Here is a 19880-nt window from a genome sequence, read left to right as displayed (position 1 = left end):
TGCACATCATTATTGTATTGAAATTGACTTGAATTACCAACTTGGTGTGAAGTTAAATAGACTGCAGGATAAATCAACGAAGCTAGAACACAAGAATGTTAACTGGATGGCTGGGATTTCTTTTTTAATGAGAACACACGTTTTATAAAACGCCTCACAGGTGATCGATTTTCTGTTTGTTCTGGCTCAGGTTCTTGTATTTCATTGGAGTCCACCGCCTTTTGAAATCTAAGCATGCAGGCTTCTTGCACAGCCAGTGCCAACTTGGCTGCATTTGGATCACATTGAACAACATGGCACACTGCCTCATTTGCAACAACACTTATAAAAGCAAAAAGGGATATGTCATCACCAATACCCATGAACGAGAGACACCGCATCCTACAGTTAACCCAAGTGACGCTTTCGCCCATATTGTTACTACTGATTGTTAAAGCATTGGCAGTTACATTAGCAACAGAGGTTTGGCAAAGTGCAGAGTCATCAGTCGTGATGTCCCGTATTACATTCTTAACTGTGTGTATTCCGTTGACATTGGCAACAGTTCGAGACCCAAGGTACTTTACCGGAAATGATTTTCCAGGGTCTGACTTTGGGGTAGGAATTGGAGTTGCCAAGGCAACCTTCTCCTTTTCCCTTTCAATGTCCTTGTCAGTGGTGCGCTTGTGCTTGACTGATAGACTTTCACATACATGGTGTAGTTCCCGTGCAATTGCTTTTGCTGATGCGTCACATCGAAACACATGGCATTTGTATGACTTTGACAAGGAATCTTTTGCGACATAAGCGAAATCATGGACGCTATCTCGACCAACACCCCATACTCTAATGTGTCGAATAGCTTGCGTCTGCAATACAGTTTGGTTTAGTGGATCTAAAAGCTTGAGAAATTCATCTTCGATTAACATTAGGAGATTTTTTCCATCACCCCAAGCACCTACTCCATCCATAATTTGTCCATGACTTTTAGTTAGATGCAGAATACATGCATTAACATCAGCACTACTAGTAGCTGGATCATTAGAGCAGTTGTTCAAGGGCAACCAACCAAGAGATCGGACAGAAAACATTCTCCCATTGTCACTGTCTCCGGCCCACTTGCTGCTGCTGGAGTCGCTTAACGAGTCATCATTAGCAAGGGTCAGAGAAGCATAACGAAAGGCGGCACCTTCCAAGTCTGCCAAACTGGAATCAACAGACTCTAGTTTAAAACTTTCCACTTCCGCATCATCTTTGTTTACATTTAAATCTTCAGGTTTGTTATATTGGGTTACCCCAGTGTCAATGTTCCAGTAGTAAGTGCCTCCCCCATCTGAAAGCTTCCTCCATGATGTGTTCTGTGAAACTGGATTTTGTTTCTCGTTGCTTGTTTGTGGCTCATTGGCTGTAAACTCTGAATCCCAGGCAAGTTCAATACCATTTTCCAAGCTCTTCGATATGGCTGCTAGTTGCGACAGGTTATTAGATTCTTGTGTATTTTCATTTAACACATCATCCTCAGTGGTGTACAGATATTCAACCTCAGCTTTAGCTTCATCTGTATCACGTAAACCTTGATTGTCTTCTTCTGAGGTGGAGATATTAGCGTTTATTAAATCTTGGTTTGGTCCAATTTCATCCTCTGTGTTTTCGTTTTGGTCCGCAGAACAATCCGTTTGCAGTAGCGGACTCTTCGAAGCTTGGTCACTTGTGCCAGGATTGTCCGACATATTTCAAAAACAAGTAATATAAGAACCCGCAACTTACCACAAAGACAACTGTTTATCATAAGACACCTAAAAAGCGGTAAAATCACTCTGCATTTGCAAAAAAACATAACTTTTTAATTTTGAACACCCGTGTGGGTAAAGTTTTACGCCAAAAATTATTAACCACCTGCACCACTAAACAATACACATGGTTCTTGGTTCGGTTCTATTTTGCTTCTATTGAGACGCAACACCACCGTGTGATCGAGTCAATTATGACGTCAGAAGAGTTGCGGTCTAGGTCATGCTTGGATGCATACGTTAATTTAGCCATTGACAAATTGTTTCAATGCCGCGGGTGTGATCGTTCTCGTTGTACAAGCAAAATGGAGGCACGCCAATACTACAGTCATGAAGAGGTTTTTCCAGGCGTGTTTCGCTGTGTGGAGGAGTATTACTCGCCAGCTCAAAGAGCAAACATTTGGGTCATACGTGGTCGCGATCTTGATGTTGTCGTTGACGCTGGTCTGGGTTTGTGGAATGTTCGGGAATACTTGGAGCAAAACGAACTAATCGGCCTTCAGGGGAAACCATGCCAGGCGGTTGCAACACACATCCATTTTGACCACACTGGTGGGTTACATCAATTTGATGATATTGCAATACACGAAGCAGAAGCGGAGTACCTTCGGCGCGGTGACAACAGCGCATGTTTGACAATTGTACGCGGGAGCACTGTTTCCCGAGCGCCACAAGGATTCAACGGAAGAAAATACAAAGTGCAAGCAGTACAAAATATCGCTCGAGTACTGAGCCATGGTGACAAAATAGACCTTGGTGACGTGGTTTTAAGAGTGATACATGCTCCTGGCCACTCGGAAGGCAGCATCATGCTGTTCGACGACACACGCGGGTTCCTGTTTTCCGGCGATGTGATATATGACGGAACGTTATTTGACCATATTCCTAACTCGAATGTGGACACTTACAGAAACTCGCTAACGAACCTTTTGGAAATGTCCGACAGCATTACCCACGTCTTTCCTGGTCATTTTGATGGTTTTAATAAAGAGAAGATGCGGGTTATTGCACTGGATTATGTGAAAATGTCGGATCGACTCATGCACAGATTCCACAGCTCGTGTATGCGTTGCGTTATCGGGGCATATTTTGGAGGAAGGAGCAACAACTTGTGCAGGAAAACGTGTCATTATTCGTCTTGTTGTTGTTTCTTACGCTGCATATACGAGTGAGGAATATGGTTCAAGCTGCTTGGACGAATAACACTTTGCTGGTGCAATTCACATTTCTAAATCACAATATATTGTACACAATATTGGTCAAAATGATTGATTACAGCGAAGATATTGGATTTTGGGTCAGAATTATGATGTGAATTGATCCATTTTCAATGACTTGTCTTCACTACATGTGCAACAAAAATAATTTATGTTATGTAACTGTAAAATAACAGTATCAGTTTGTTATTATAGAACCTCAACGATAAATGTAATAATTGCAAAATGTGGTAAAGCTATATGTAATAGTAAAGCAGTACAATCCAAAGGGATAAATATATATTTGCACATAATCTCCATTCAATTATAATTACGCTGCATAAAATTTCATACTCACAACAACACAAATACTGATAGATTCGTATATACTATGTACAGTCAATTATGTGCTGTAACTAAACATACAATTTGTTGTGAATGTCATTTGATCGTTTTTAGAAACCAAAAGCCCTTCCTGGAAAAGAAGAGTTCTCCATTTACGACAAAATTTAAAAAGACTGCATATTGTTATTTCAGTATGTCAATAGATCACTGGTATTTAGTTAAAGCACAGGTTATACAGGCACTAAATGTTTTAATAAGTGCAATTTTATTCATATAATAACCTGAATTCACACTGTTATGGCCTTAATTTTACTTTTGGATTTGCCACTTGATAAACACCAATAAGAGATGATATGGTCCCACACACACCAATAAAACCATTGTGGTCTGGGAAATACCCAAGTTTTGAACCAGGCAAAGGTATGTCGCAAATATTTTTGATAAGGTCAACAGTGGCTTCTGGGTTTTCTTTTAGACAATAACACCAGAGCATAAGCCGTTGTTTCAATGAAAAAGTTTTTTCAGAATCCTCCTGTTGCTTATACTGACTGCTCAGTCGTATCATGGTAACATAGAGAGCATAAAGGTCACGGATTAGAGACAATAGTATTGAAATGAAGTAAAATCTTGAAGAGGTTAAATCCCATGATTTGTCCACCTTTAGTATTCCAACCTTGCCCATCCATATGTAATTGTCAACACCGAGGAATAATGCACGGTTAATATTTGCAGCTGTCAGTGTCGTTTTCAAAATTGGATCAAGAAGGTGAATCGTGACTTGAGCTGCACGCAGACTTTCCAATGACCGTCCAAGTCGAAAAACTACCAAAAAAACAATACATTATTTTATCTGACCTACAAATTTATTGAATTTTCATGAGTAAACACACTTAAACAACCACAACTCTGAAGGTAAAACAACAACCACAATTCAGGGACAAAATGGAAAGATTTGCATACATAAATTGTCCAATCAAATCTGCAATATACACAATTGGTTGAGCCATATACATAAAAAAAAACAGTTTACAATTATTTAATCTGTAATATTAACATGTTCCGTTGTGCCAATTTATAAATATTTGCCGCATATAATCCCATATATATAAAACAATTACAAAACCAGATCAGGAAACATATACATCGAAAAACCTACATTTTCTCCCCAAACTTGCATGTGATTCAAGCTGAGCCAACTTTTTTATCCAGTCAGGATTAGCCGCTAATTCCTGCAGGCTCCACCCAAGCAACTTGCTGGCATATTGAAGTACTCTGTTGATTACAGTTGGCACGTATGCAAATTATCAACCGATCTTGATGCAAGGCCAAAAGAACTTATTACAACATAATTTGTTAAATCTGATTTACCTGTATGCTTTATCCCTTCCTTGTGTCTTGCTAGAAAACTCAATGAACTTATCCATGCCGATTTTTGTCAGCTGCTTTCTTTGGAGAAAAATTAGGATATGAGCCGGCGAGTCATGCTGAGTCACACGGTCCCAATAAACCCGGACGAAATCTGCGGCGCTCCATGTTTGCACTTCTCGCGCCTCATGACCAAAGTCCGTCGCGTTACTCAACCGTTTCAAAAATTGCGCGAAACTGTTTGTTACAAAGTCTTCGTGTTTCGGTAAAATTTATATTAGACATGCGCTCGTGTTCTTCCATCAAAAAACACCTCAGCATACCAGGATTTTAGTGGCTTTTCTAATCGGCTAAATATGCAGAAAGAATAACATTTCATCACAAAATGTTGCTGCAAATACACCGAGTTTTTCAAACAAAAGTTTTATTAAAAGTTGCTGTGATGTAAGAACTAATCGACTTGCACAACCAGAAGAAAAATGAGAAACACTTATTAAAAGCGAGTTGAAAGTCAGTGTACTACACCATTTGAACTTTACCAGCAATGAAACGCAATTTAGCAATTACAACATATACAAATTTTTACTGCCTATATTCAAAAACTCATACACATTAAATCAAGAATATTTCTGATGACACAGCATTTAGTGTAATAGTTTTTAAAATCAGACAAAGTCTCAATTCGTTTGAAAAACTTTCCACAATCGTTTATACTCCCTCAAATATGGTTGAACTACATCAGGGTGATTTGTAACCAGGACATTTTCATTATTTCCTGCGGATTGGTCAACAAAGTAAACAAAATAGTTTAATAAAATTAAATTTTATCAAGTACCAATGACAGCGGCTTGTGTCCAGTTAAATGATCCAGTCACTACAATTTGTTCATCTATGATTAAAAACTTGTGGTGCATAAGATAACTTGATCTGTCATGCCTAACCTCAATTCCTGCAAGCAAATGAACTTAAGTTTGAGTTTTGTGAAAAGGGAGATTCACATCTCATTCTTGCAAAAAGCACACAATATAAACTAGTACATTGTACAACAAATACCTGCCACTACAATCTAATAAACATTTAAACAAAAAAAATATTCGACACAAAAATACTATTACTACCAAAAAACTTTATAAAAACATCACATTTTATTGAAAAAAACAGTTAGACATTACCTACCCTTATTCATAAAGTCAACCATTCTTGATCCATTTAAATTCATGTATTCTGTATCAGTTATGACCCTCACCCGAGCTCCCTGCTGAAACTTTTGTAGCACTGCTACTGCAAGCTCCTAATATTCGCAAACTATTACAGTTCCATACAAAAACAACATGTAAACACAACAAATTGCTGTGTTTCAACTCGGTGACTACTGTATATACTTACATTGCAGGTAATACTAAACATGCATAGGTATATTGACTGCTTCGCACTTAATACATGTTTAATCAGTTGAGCAAATGAGGATGACCAGTCATGAGAATAGGTGCATGCTCTTCTTCTACAGCCCTAAATAAGATAAACAAACACACAAGTTTCAAATAACGGTACTTAACCTACTTATTATATAACAGATTTTCAAAATAGTTACCAACTTTAACCTTTAAGCCCAAAATATACCAGATAGGAAAGTTTGTAAATTGCTAAAACGATTATATCTGCAACAATTGATACGCAGACTAGTCAAAGTTTTGGCATGGTAAATTTTATTTGTGTGTATTACTGATACATCTTCTGTACACATCATTCTTTCCAATATCAAAAACCTAAAGTTTGACACACAAGACACATATATTTTGACACAAACATGCAAACATTCCAATGACAAAAAAACTTACACGGGTGGACAACAAATAGTGATGACAAGGAATTTTTTTGTCAGGAAAAAATAGGACTTTGTGAAAGATGCTGTCTCTGTTACGGGATTTCCGAATGGAATAGAGTCTATATGCCAGTAAACATGCTTCTGTCGCCAGTACTAAAGCAGCCCCTGCATTTAGAACTACTATCACACTTTTAGCAATTAAAGACATTTAATTTTACGTCTGCTTTAGTTCTTTTGGCGCCTTTGCGGGAATATGTAGACTCAGCTGATTTTCTGCATGGCTAGTCAAGCGAAAATATGAGAATAAATTTGGATAATGTTTTCTGTTGTTTAACGAAAACTTGTAAACGGCATTAGAAATATGAAGCAGTGTTACAGTATCACGGATGTTTTCAAAACAATTACATTGTTAAAACATAGTATACAAAAGCTATCAATTTTGCATCACAACGTATATTTTTACGTTAGTGTATAAAATGGGTTACACAGATTCTATTTGAATAGGAAACTGGGAAATAAACGGTAGTAAGCCAATTAATTTTTTTTTAATTAAATTGATAAATCTTCTGAAATCAATCCGAGGCTTGTTGCTTCATTAAAATGGTTTACACGACAATATTTGGTTAGAAAAACATTTTGCCAATATATACAACAATATAATTGCAATGCAATATTTTTTATTTAACATGGCGCATGGCCGGAGACTATTTGCTCAGCGGTGCTATTTCAAAAAAACACCAGTGCAAGTGAACCGTGTGCCTTCAGGCGGAAAGTCTGGGAGTTTGCCTTTAATGTGTCAACACTGTCAACTGTGCAGCAGGGTACACACGCCGATCGAGCTGAGGCTTTACTAACATTGGAGAAAGATAGTTTTATTACGTCAAAATGAAGGTGATTGTGGCTGGGTTTGCTAAAACAGGCACGAAGACACTATGTACAGCCTTGCGCATCCTCGGTTACAATGTATACGACTTTATGGAAAACTGCTACTACCTGCACAAGGATTGGAATAGAATTTTTGACGAAGGTGTAAGACCAGGTGATTTCGAACGAATGTACGAAGGTGTGGATGCGGTTACTGACAGCCCGTGCTATTATTATTGGGAAGAGTTGTCCAAAGCGTTTCCACAAGCAAAGGTATCGCAAGTTCATAAATAAATGTGCGACAATTGTATCCGTATAAAACGATTATTGCTTTTTTTTTTAATATGTCACAGCCTAAAATTCGCATTGCCTGAAAAATGCATGAAATCAACGCAATGTTCTTGGTGACGCGTGTTGTCAGATCGTTCTAATGCTACGGGACGAAGATTCGTGGTACAGAAGTCTTGAAAATCAGGCAAAGGAAGTATCAAAAAGCTGGACTGCGTTCTTTTTTCAGAACTTTACTCTTACGGGAAGTTTAAGGCAGCGCTATCTGCGCAATATAAGTAGGTGTAACAGATGTGACCTTGACAAGCAAAAGCACTGAATTTCTAGACATTTCAAACGAGGTTTTAAATGATTTAAAACTTTAGGATTGTTAACATGCATTCACAATGTGAAACGATTAATTTGCCTGTTCTTCAAATTACAGAGGCTTGTGTTAAATTTGTAAATACATCTTGACGAAAATATTTACACATTTTATTGAATACGTTACAGGAGAGCAGCGCTACATCGTGTCACCATGGCCAAGTAGCAAATTGATTCCGCGAAATGAGAATGTCATGAAAAAATCGTTTAATGAACACAACTTGAACGTCCAAAAGGTGAGCATTGGGCATTTCATTTTATCGATGTTTGGCTCAAATGCTTCCTACCAAAACTACCAATATATACGACTCTATGCAGATGGCGCCTAAAGACAAGTTACTGGTGTACAAAGTATCAGACGGATGGAAACCACTCTGCGACTTTCTCGGGGTCGAAATTCCTGACAAACCTTTTCCCCACATGAACAAGGGAGGAAAAACTGTTGATCATTTTCTAGAAACGAACGAAGTTATGGCCAAAATCGAAAAGGAATTCAAGATCAGTGTTTTGGTGTTCACCACTTTGGTAGCGATTTTTGTGCATTTAACGTATATATGGGTTATTGGTTAACTTTGAGTAATCCCGCTATATTCACCTGTGCATCAAGACGGTCCTCACATTTTGATTCATCACCTTCAGCAATACCAGGCATGCGGATGTGTTCCATATGCTTTTCAACAGGTATCGAAACGATCGTGTGGCCGCATATGTTCGGTATTTGGTATGCGTAGCTGGAAACCACACACCGAAATTGTATATTTCCGTGACTAAAAGCTCTTCTGGCAAGCTATATTTGTTAAATTTGTACAACATTCAGGTTAGTCTTATTAAAACTTGTCCGTAGATGGCAAATAATGCACGAAGTGATGATTGTTTTAAATCAGCCGGTGAATAAAACTGTGATCTTAAACTGAGTGTTACATATCAAATTTGCCATGATGAAAGATAGAAATGACAACTCAGCAAAGCAAATTCACACACAGAATAATAAAAGCAATTCAAATGTTTTTTAACAACATTTCAACTTAAGGAGTGCAGCGGACAATGATGCATGAGTACGTGTTCATATGAGTCAACAACAGTCCTAGAGTCTCCCACAGACTTATTTTGCGCCTGCGCCATCATGGTAAAAAACAATTACACTTCAAAATGTTTTTACTTTTGCATACTGTCGCCACACAACACATGTATATACTATAAAAGGCCCAAAGCGTATAACTAAATTATGACCGAGAGTTAAAACCAAAGTCATTGTAATCACGCGTTCAACGCATGTCCAAGTTGTGATGTCCAATAAAACGACATGGGAAAAAAGAAGAACTCATTTCCGGTTTAGGTCAATTCCTGACCGGACAATTTAATAGGAAAAACCTGCCGAGCTGGTGGCAGGTGAAAAAATTTTAGCCGGTAGAAGCAGCCACATCATAGATGTGTTATAAACCATGTAATTTGAGCAATGAAGTCATATAGGTAACTTAGGCAACCAAACAACTATGTAAATCAAGTTAAAATAATTACAGGCATTTCTTTGGCAAATAATAAATAAGGTTAATTTAAACACAAGTACTTCTTTCGCAAATGATAAATAAAGCTAAAATAAACACAACTACTTTTAGTAATTCTGAAAACAAAGTCTACCTATACATAAATAACCTATTAGGGCACTTAGTTAATTAAGCTATATAAATAACTGACGTAATCGACCAAATCGGTCAACTTCAGGTTGCATTCAAGTTGCGCAACAACTCCAAATAAGGTATCAATACGTGTGGCCAACCGCAGACCATATAAGCAGAGCGACTAGCGCCTGCAAAATCAGTGTGTTTTAACTGTTGCTGTGTAAGGGTCTAGGCTGTTGGTTCTGCTTTAGTACACTGTATAGGAGCCCCAATTGTACTGTACTGTACTTGGATTTATTCGTTGGATTATATCAATAAATGGATTTATGAACAACTTTGGACTGGCTTGAAGCTTGGTGGATGTATGTGTTTAGTCGGGAGTTAGACTATTTAGAAAACGCACAGACTTGTGTGAAGGAGTTACTTAACTCCAACAGTAAACCTTGAGATAGAGAACCAAGTTGCCTACGAGGCCGAGTTGCCATCGAGACTCAGTCGGATCCTTTGGGTGCGAGGCCCGAGACGCAGTCGCACCCCTCGGTCACCCAGCGGGGACATACCCCGACAACGGGTAAACCGACAATACATAGACTCTGTTTGAATAAGAAACGTTACAGGCAAGGGGAGAAAGCGAAATCGATTTTTCTAAATAAATAACTTGTTGCCTTATTGAAATGGTTTACACAACATTTATTGGTTTGGAAAACATTTTATCAACACATAACAAAACAATGGAAACGTTAGCCCGTACTTTCGACACGTCGGCAATCAAAAACTATCTGGGGAATGTATTTACCTTGCGTTGTTAATTTAACAAATGCAGACACCAGAATATGTAGACTACGTATTATCTCTGCAAGTTTGCGTAAAAGCAGTGTTTCTGAACATTTTTTTCTCTTCTCTTGCATAAGTCCATGCATTCTGTATCATATTACAACGATTACAGATTAAAACGTCAGAGAAAATTTTCAAACAAATGCAGATATGACAATATGAGGAACACAGCAGCGAAAAATCGTTTCTGGGCATTGTGACGTCACCTTTGGAGCAAGCCTGCGCTGTTGTAACGCAGGCACACGCTTAATTGGCTGGTGATACTTACTTAGCGTGTTTCTTATCTCGAAAAACCTCAGCATGTTATTATTGTGATTAAAAACCCAACTATTTATATTAATTTTTTGTATTTTCTTGTTTTTTTCAGATTGTTTACTTGTTTTTGTTACTCCGAAATGAAAGTTATTGTGGCTGGGTATGCCAAGACTGGCACAAAGACACTATGTGCATCTTTGCGCATCCTCGGGTACAATGTATACGACTTCTTGGAACACGCCTACTACTTACACAAAGATTGGAACAGAATTTTTGACGAAGGTGTAAAGCCAGGTGATTTCGAGCGAATGTACAAAGGTGTGGATGCGGTCACTGATGGCCCGTGCTTCTATTACTGGGAAGAGCTTTCCGAAGCGTTTCCACAAGCAAAGGTATCGCAAGTTCATAAATAAATGCCTGTTAATTATTTATGTCAAAAACCACGGAGCGAGAGGACACAAAAACGTCAGTGACATAAAAATCAGTAGTTTGTTATATTCCAGTCATGCAACAAGTTCGCACATTAGTGAATAATTTCTGTACACTGCAATGCACTGACTGATGCAAGTATTATCAAACAATTCAAGTCCCCACTGGGCCACTGCAGCCACTCTTAACCACGAATGTAGACAATGAACTTTTAAAGCTGTTACAAGTGACTCTGTTGCGCAGCAAGCCCCATTACTGTTATCAAGTCAACAACAAGTATTTACAACATACTATGCGACATTATATGTCAATTATGTTGTTAGTTCTTGGGTGCAAACTAGCAGCATCCTAGCTTTGGGCCACAGAATTGACGGCATAATAATATTGGCTACGTGTGTTGTTAGATTATTCTAATGTTGCGGGATGAAGACTCGTGGTATGAAAGCGTCAAAAGACAAGCTGAGCAAGCGTCAAAAAGCTGGACTGCGTTCTTCTTTCAGAGCTTTACTCTAACTGGAATTACAAGGAAGCGCTGCATCTACAATACACGTAATTTGACTTAGCATCGTTTCATTTTCTACAGGCTCACAAGCCAAACAAAAATCAAATCCAATGATGTGCATTTTGCGCAAAAAACAACTATATATACAATACACAAAAGAAATTAAAATGCCATGGGCCCCGATAAAACCATAAAGGTTATTGCTTCAAGCGCCCATTCCGTACCCAAACTATTCAATCTAATACACATGGTGCTGTTAACGTATCTGCCTGCGGGCCAAACACTGAAGATTTTCTGCCCATAAAAAGAAAATCTTGACACTATTTTTTTGAACATTTTACAGAAAAGCAGTTGTTCGTATTACCGACATGGCCCAGAACCAAATTGATCGCACACAATGCAAATGCAATGAAACGAATGTATAGAGAACACAACTTGTACGTGCAAACGGTAAGCGTTGGATATTCCATTTGAGCGGTGTTTATTAAGGTAATGACGCACTTAAACCAATCCCGGCGTGGAAGATTTCGGAACGTGTTTACTGAATATTTATCTTGAACTATGCAGATGGCACCAAAGGACAAGTTGCTAGTGTACCAAATATCGGACGGATGGAAACCTCTCTGCGACTTCCTCGGGGTCGAAATTCCAAACGAGCCCTTTTCCCACAAAAATAAGGGAGGGAAAATTGTTGAGCATCTTCTGGAAACGAGCGAACCCATGGCCAAAATCGAAAAGGAATTTAAGATCAATGTTTTGGTGTTCACGACTTTGATTGCGATTTTTCTGTACGCAGCGTACATGTGGGTTTTCGAGTAACATTGAGATAAGAGTTATGACTTTAATTTTGTACATAAAGTGTGTGTCGTGAACGGATTCTTGCCATCATGCGGAAGTGTTTTCTCGGTGATCCCAGCAATCGAAATGAACATGGATCAAAAAGCTGCATGTCGCCATAAAACGTCTTAATTTCATGTCTCATTCGACAAACGCAAATCTAAATATATGTATAATCATCACGAACTTGCATCATTAAATGCAGCACGAATAGTGTATGCACCGAAACATGCAGTCTATGCCTTTTTCCTTGCGTTTTCCTAGCCCTTTACAAGTCCTATGCTCGCGTGTGACTGACCTTTCTGTTTTGAAGCGCTCAAAGCAAAAACGTAAACCGCTTTTAAGCTATTCATTTCAACATTTTCCACACACGCAGCGGTTTTCTTCAACGAATACACAAAACATATAATCAAAATTTATGATACAGAACGCCAACAAGCACCAACTACTAACTATTTTGCATCAGGCAATGATGCTTCTTTTCATAAGTTTATTAGCTCTTCTTCCATCAACATTTACTTTCAAGATTATCTGTTAAGGTGTAAATAAAACAAATTTACTCGGTCACAATTACCACCACGCACTCTACTATGCGTTGCAAACACTGAGCATTTGCAACAACTTCAACTGAGCATTGCAACAACTCCAACTGAGCATTGCAACAACTCCAACTGAGCATTGCAACAACTTCAACCAAAAGCCTTCTAAAAGAGTTACATACAGTGGTCATTGTTGCGTTACTATGAACGACGAACAATGAACTTCAAGAAGTAACAGTAGATATATCAGAAATTTTGGTTTCAGTGAGCTTATCAACTTTTTCGAGAGAAGTCATGGATGACATTCAATGAAACGTGTTGACAAATTAACCATTTCCCCAATAAAAGTTACTTCACATTTAAACGCGTGCTGTTTAACACCGCTGCTAATGCAAACAAAAAGGTAATACGAAGTAGTTGGTGTCGAATGTGCAACGTGACAACCTGTGAAAGGTTTAGTTTCAAAACTACACAAGCAAGCAGTTCATCGACACGGTTCGGCGCGTTTCAATTAGAAAAAAGCTGGTGATACTGTGACACAGCGTTTGAACCGAAGAAGCAGCGCTGATCGTGCTGTGCATTCGTGCAATAGTCTAGAACTTTAAAATGTTAGTTAAGCTGCGAACGCACAATTACTGGTTTTCTTATTGTTGTTTTAATGTAATTAAATGGAAAAAGTTAAACAGCTTGCAGGCAGTGTAACCGGATGCCTACTGTTGTAAAAATAATTGCTGTTTCTCCTACCTGGTTCTAAGAAGTTTTTGTAACTTCAAAATGAAGGTTATTGTGGCTGGATATGCCAAGACTGGTACAAAGACATTGTGTGCAGCCTTACGTCTGATTGGGTATAATGTATACGACTACATGGAAAATGTGTACTACCTACACAAGGATTGGAATAGAATTATCGAAAACGGCGTGAGGCCAGGTGATTTTGAACGAATGTACGAAGGTGTGGATGCCGTTACTGACAGCCCGTGTTATTATTATTGGGAAGAGTTGTCCAAAGCGTTCCCTGAAGCAAAGGTATTGTAAGTGCAGTCATAGATAAGTAATACAATTACTTATGCAAGATACCATAATACTCGGGGGATTTGAGGACGTACATCATTTGCGGTGTAGAGAAACTTTTCTCTGCAGCGGTAAAACTTAATCCGAAGCCTAGAAATCAGTGTAGTTATATCATCTGACTGTCGCTCTTCCATGCTAGGCTTGAGACAGCAAACAGTGCGTGCCGATGCGAGAGTTTTTTGAAGATCACGATAGACTGTAACCTAGAGAGCTCTCTAATTAGCCTCAAGCCATTTTAAGCAAACATTGATGTTCATGGACCCTGGCGTGTCCGCCCGGTACTGTGGTACACCTGTGGATCTTGATTTAATACATGAACAAAACTGCATTTTCACTGTCCAGATTCTTACAACATTGCAAACGTACAACAAATCATTTTTGCCAATAATGCATTGGAAATTAACCGGTGGAAATGTAAATTCACACACAGTAATTATAAATATGACAGATTGGTCTCAACGCTGAGAAAAACATGGTCGAAATCGATATTGATTTAAAATAGAATAAAATTAAGGCAAAGTTAATAATAGTGATAATAGTGAAGCGTGTTGTTAGATTATTCTAATGCTACGGGACGAGGATTCGTGGTACAGAAGTCTTGAAAAGCATGCAGAGGAAGTATCAAAAAGCTGGGCTCCGTTCTTCTTTCAGAACTTTACTTTTTCCGGACTTAGAAGATATCGCTGCCTGTACAATACACGTAGGTAACATATGTAACATGGATAAGGAACGCAGATAGTTTCAACATGTTTAGATTGACATTGAATCGCCTCAATTTGATGTTAACATGTTTTTTTCGCAAAGAAACACAAGATATCTCTTATTGAATACATTTCAGGGAAGGATTTGTTTGACATACCGCCATGGCCCAGCAGCAAATTAACCGCACCCAATAAAGACGCCATGAAACGAATGTATAATGAGCATAACTTGTACGTGCAAAAGGTAAGCATTGGGTATGCTATTTTGTCGATGCTAATCTTATGACCTGAATTACCATTAGCCAAGGGCTAGGTATCAATGCATTTTCACATTGTGGTTATCTGTCGGCAATGACTCGCATCATCCACTACAGTTTAGACAGTTTTCCAGATTTTTGATTAACTATGCACGCAGATGGCGCCTAAAGAAAGACTGTTGGTGTACAAAGTATCAGACGGATGGAAACCACTCTGCGACTTTCTCGGGGTTGAAATTCCTGATGAACCCTTTCCCCACAAAAATAAGGGTGGAAAAATTATGGAGCATCTTCTGGAAACGAGCGAAGTTATGGCCAAAATCGAAAAGGAATTAAAGGTCAATATCCTGGTGTTCACGACTTTGGTTACGATTTTTCTGTACGTAGGGTATATGTGGATTTTCGAGTAACATCAGACAAGAGTTACGACTTTGAGCATTACCAGACAATGCAGATTTTGTACATAAAGTATTTGTCGTGATACGATTCTTTTAATTATGCAAATGTATTTTCTCGGCAATCCCAGCTATTGAAACGAACATGCATCAAAATTGACTGAAGCCGATACCGAAAGTTGCATGTCACCATAAAAGCGCCTCACCGTTTTTTTATTTCTATGGCAAACATCGAGACCATACAACGATGTGTCAGAACTAAAGTTTGTATCCCCGGAGAAACAGAGCCTTACAGGGCTACTTCGACAAGTAAATACATATTAACATATCGATTGTGTTAGTTCTCATTAACCTTCACCATTAGTACAATTTTTACCATAGTATATCAAGCATTTTTGATCAAAATATTTATCTGTGTAAATTAGCACAGAGTTAAATAAAGGTCCTGATTTATTGCCTTATGTATAATAATTGTACCTGACCTTCTGATCAATACAAATTTTTCACGATAAAATCGCTTGCATTTGTTAATTGACAATAAAAAGAAATAATTTGTATTTTAATTCGAATTGTAATTTGAGGCAACATCCATAAATATATTAAAATAATACCCAAACGAAGTTTTATTACAGTTTATGATGCAAATCTTCTAAGTTGGTGAGCGGAACAACATTACACAGAATTAGGATTTTGATTTTGTTTCAATGGATTTGAAAAAGGTTTTTTAAACAGCCTGTCTCGAGTGCAGTCAGGCGTGACAAACATCCAAACGTGTGGGCGGAAGGGACCACCCTCATTCTGGCAGAATTCTGGCAGAATAATTTTGCAAATTTGCCACATTCTACAAGGTACAACAGGCATTTACTCAAAAATTGTTTTTTTTTGGATTAGAATCAAATTACAGAGATGAGCAAGCAGATCAAACCTCAAAAAACATTTAAACAACATTTTCCGCAGCTGTATCAATCAAAAAAATTGCGAATTAAAAAAATCGCCTGGTTTTGCGATTCAGCATAATGGCGGCATGCGAAAAACTAGTCTAATACAAAGAATTCTGCTCGGCGTTCTGGCAATAGGTGCCAATATTGACCAATATCAAGAGAACGGAAATTTAATTCTCTACAACATGCAATTAACAAATTTGAAATTAAGGTGCCGGATGACCTTCAAATCGCCGATTGAAGACGACCCGCTTTGAGCGAATCAGCAGCGTAATGGCGTAATGTCGGCATGCGAAAAACTCTACTATTAAAACAATTCTGCTCGGCGTTCTCGCAATAGGTGCCAATATTGACCAATATCAAGAGAACGGAAATTTAATTCTCTACAACATGCAATTAACAAATTTGAAATTAAGGTGCCGAATGACCTTCAAATCGCCGATTGAAGACGACCCGCTTTGAGCGAATCAGCAGCGTAATGTCGTAATGTCGGCATGCGAAAAACTTCCCTATTAAAACAATTCTGCTCGGCGTTCTGGCAATAGGTGCCAATATTGACCAATATCAAGAGAACGGAAATTTAATTCTCTACAACATGCAATTAACAAATTTGAAATTACGGTGCCGGATGACCTTTAAATCGCCGATTGAAGACGACCCGCTTTGAGCGAATCAGCGGCGTAATGGCGTAATGTCGGCATGCGAAAAACTTCCCTATTAAAACAATTCCGCTCGGCGTTCTGGCAATAGGTGCCAATATTGACCAATATCAAGAGAACGGAAATTTAATTCTCTACAACATGCAATTAACAAATTTGAAATTAAGGTGCCGGATGACCTTCAAATCGCCGATAGAATACGACCCGCTTTGAGCGAATCAGCAGCGTAATGGCGTAATGTCGGCATGCGAAAAACTTCCCTATTAAAACAATTCTGCTCGGCGTTCTCGCAATAGGTGCCAATATTGACCAATATCAAGAGAACGGAAATTTATTTATTGTTTCCTAATACATATTTTGCTATATTTATGTGTAGCTGATGGATTGTTTTCTTCATTTCTTTGTCATGTGCTGTTCAGATAAAATTGCAAATGGAACAAAATAAAAAGGTATGTAAGATGCACAATGCTTTATGTTGGTTTATTACATAAGTTACACACTTACTAAAATATGTTTATTGGTGTAATAACAACTTATTTATGTGTTGCATTATTTTTTGGGGAAAACAGACCTGTACAGTAAAACCTGCTGAATGCATGAACCAAGTGTAGCACAGTCTGGACTGAAGGACCAAACTTGATTACACCATAAGCCTTCTAAATTTATAACTTTGGCAGTATGCAAGTACAACATGTGTTCAATCACATTTGCACATATCAGCAAACTTGGCAATAATACACCACTTTATTTGTAAAAAATTGTATTTGTTAAATTCCGGGGCCGGGCCACGTAGCAGCCTTCGACATGCTACAAAATGTTGATTTGCGGACTGCAGTTTGTACACCCTTGGTGTAAACAAATACAAAACATTTTTGCTACATGTTTAGATGATGGATTGCTTTCTACATTTCTTTTTCATGTGCTCTTTGGATAAAATGGCAACAAATTTTAGAGGTATGTGACATATATAACGCTAAATACTATTTTTTCCAATACACACAAACATATTTATTTACTGTTTATCCTGTGACATCTGTTGCATAATTTATTTCTGTGACAAAATACTGTAAAAAAAATATGCTCTATTTTCTGTGCAGGTCGTGATTCATTTCTTCACTGTTCAGTTCGAAAAAAAAGGAAAAGTTGAATTGTGATGGTTACTTTTGAGGGAAAAAAAAATTGAAAATGTAGTGTAATTCATACTACACCTGACAAATTCCTGCAAATGTGTCATTGATAGGGGAGTCAGGAGATAATAGGAGGGAGGTTATTAAAAAATTTTCATGTTAGGTACCACGAATCCATACGGGTTGATAAACTTTTCGGTATCTGAGATCAAATCCTAATAGAATGCAACAGTACAGTCAAACGATAACGCGCGAAATATGTCCTCATCAACGTCAATGCGTCATAAGGGACAAACAAAAAGAAAGGCAATCTTCGACCAAAACGAATTTCAATGCCAGGACCAAACTTTATTTTATGAAAATAGGACTAAAGACCGCATATCAGCAACTCTATTAAAATAGTTTTGCCCGCGGGGATTGCCCGTCTTGTACTCCTGCGTCATAGAGATTCTCAGTTTCGTCACAAGGCAACCGGTGATGCATTGGGGTCAATTTTCTGGTTGAATGAGCAAGAAGTCACGTGGTATAGCGATTTTCAGCGTGTTAGGTGCAGTTTTAGTGCATTTTTTGTTTTAATAGGGAAGTTTTTCGCATGCCGACATTACGCCATTACGCTGCTGATTCGCTCAAAGCGGGTCGTCTTCAATCGGCGATTTGAAGGTCATCCGGCACCTTAATTTCAAATTTGTTAATTGCATGTTGTAGAGAATTAAATTTCCGTTCTCTTGATATTGGTCAATATTGGCACCTATTGCGAGAACGCCGAGCAGAATTGTTTTAATAGGGAAGTTTTTCGCATGCCGACATTACGCCATTACGCTGCTGATTCGCTCAAAGCGGGTCGTCTTCAATCGGCGATTTGAAGGTCATCCGGCACCTTAATTTCAAATTTGTTAATTGCATGTTGTAGAGAATTAAATTTCCGTTCTCTTGATATTGGTCAATATTGGCACCTATTGCCAGAACGCCGAGCAGAATTGTTTTAATAGGGAAGTTTTTCGCATGCCGACATTACGCCATTACGCTGCTGATTCGCTCAAAGCGGGTCGTCTTCAATCGGCGATTTGAAGGTCATCCGGCACCTTAATTTCATATTTGTTAATTGCATGTTGTAGAGAATTAAATTTCCGTTCTCTTGATATTGGTCAATATTGGCACCTATTGCCAGAACGCCGAGCAGAATTGTTTTAATAGGGAAGTTTTTCGCATGCCGACATTACGCCATTACGCTGCTGATTCGCTCAAAGCGGGTCGTCTTCAATCGGCGATTTGAAGGTCATCCGGCACCTTAATTTCAAATTTGTTAATTGCATGTTGTAGAGAATTAAATTTCCGTTCTCTTGGTATTGGTCAATATTGGCACCTATTGCGAGAACGCCGAGCAGAATTGTTTTAATAGGGAAGTTTTTCGCATGCCGACATTACGCCATTACGCTGCTGATTCGCTCAAAGCGGGTCGTCTTCAATCGGCGATTTGAAGGTCATCCGGCACCTTAATTTCAAATTTGTTAATTGCATGTTGTAGAGAATTAAATTTCCGTTCTCTTGATATTGGTCAATATTGGCACCTATTGCCAGAACGCCGAGCAGAATTGTTTTAATAGGGAAGTTTTTCGCATGCCGACATTACGCCATTACGCTGCTGATTCGCTCAAAGCGGGTCGTCTTCAATCGGCGATTTGAAGGTCATCCGGCACCT

General features: G+C 38.4%; 6 protein-coding genes across 6 annotated transcripts; 3 read left to right on the top strand and 3 right to left on the bottom strand.

Annotated features, from left to right (window-relative positions):
• Positions 1–87: 87 nt before the first annotated feature.
• Positions 88–1791, bottom strand: LOC145899449 (amyloid beta precursor protein binding family B member 2-like). Its single transcript, XM_082988235.1, has one exon. The coding sequence runs from the start codon at positions 1707–1709 to the stop codon at positions 99–101; it is 1611 nt and encodes a 536-aa protein (XP_082844361.1). The 5' UTR covers positions 1710–1791; the 3' UTR covers positions 88–98.
• A 283-nt stretch (positions 1792–2074) lies between these two features.
• LOC145899454 (acyl-coenzyme A thioesterase MBLAC2-like) lies at positions 2075–2941 on the top strand. The gene has a single exon (XM_082988242.1). It carries the CDS (start codon positions 2075–2077, stop codon positions 2939–2941), a length of 867 nt encoding a protein of 288 aa, XP_082844368.1.
• A 129-nt stretch (positions 2942–3070) lies between these two features.
• LOC145899466 (peroxisomal membrane protein 11A-like) lies at positions 3071–4815 on the bottom strand. The gene is made up of 3 exons (XM_082988254.1): positions 4679–4815; positions 4467–4582; positions 3071–4132 (listed from the first exon to the last, which is right to left on the bottom strand). Exons 1-3 carry the CDS (start codon positions 4732–4734, stop codon positions 3606–3608), a joined length of 699 nt encoding a protein of 232 aa, XP_082844380.1. The 5' UTR covers positions 4735–4815; the 3' UTR covers positions 3071–3605.
• A 537-nt stretch (positions 4816–5352) lies between these two features.
• On the bottom strand, positions 5353–6708 carry LOC145897841 (mitochondrial cardiolipin hydrolase-like). Its single transcript, XM_082986293.1, has 5 exons — positions 6514–6708; positions 6062–6184; positions 5852–5966; positions 5511–5624; positions 5353–5450 (listed from the first exon to the last, which is right to left on the bottom strand). The coding sequence occupies exons 1-5, from the start codon at positions 6706–6708 to the stop codon at positions 5353–5355; spliced, it is 645 nt and encodes a 214-aa protein (XP_082842419.1).
• Positions 6709–7367: 659 nt separating this feature from the next.
• LOC145899463 (uncharacterized) lies at positions 7368–8827 on the top strand. Its single transcript, XM_082988251.1, has 4 exons — positions 7368–7637; positions 7786–7930; positions 8145–8251; positions 8334–8827. The coding sequence occupies exons 1-4, from the start codon at positions 7386–7388 to the stop codon at positions 8583–8585; spliced, it is 756 nt and encodes a 251-aa protein (XP_082844377.1). The 5' UTR covers positions 7368–7385; the 3' UTR covers positions 8586–8827.
• A 2036-nt stretch (positions 8828–10863) lies between these two features.
• Positions 10864–18267, top strand: LOC145897278 (uncharacterized). The gene is made up of 12 exons (XM_082985484.1): positions 10864–11115; positions 11557–11701; positions 11998–12104; positions 12222–12457; positions 13759–14056; positions 14657–14801; positions 14940–15046; positions 15218–15763; positions 16087–16302; positions 17431–17503; positions 17942–18008; positions 18152–18267. The coding sequence occupies exons 1-8, from the start codon at positions 10864–10866 to the stop codon at positions 15467–15469; spliced, it is 1542 nt and encodes a 513-aa protein (XP_082841610.1). The 3' UTR covers positions 15470–15763; positions 16087–16302; positions 17431–17503; positions 17942–18008; positions 18152–18267.
• Positions 18268–19880: the final 1613 nt, after the last annotated feature.

Source organism: Ascidia mentula, chromosome 4 (assembly GCF_947561715.1).
Source record: "Ascidia mentula chromosome 4, kaAscMent1.1, whole genome shotgun sequence".
Lineage (NCBI taxonomy): Eukaryota > Metazoa > Chordata > Ascidiacea > Phlebobranchia > Ascidiidae > Ascidia > Ascidia mentula.
The sequence above is the reverse complement of the archived record's forward strand: the minus strand, read 5'-3'. Positions and strand labels throughout refer to the sequence as shown.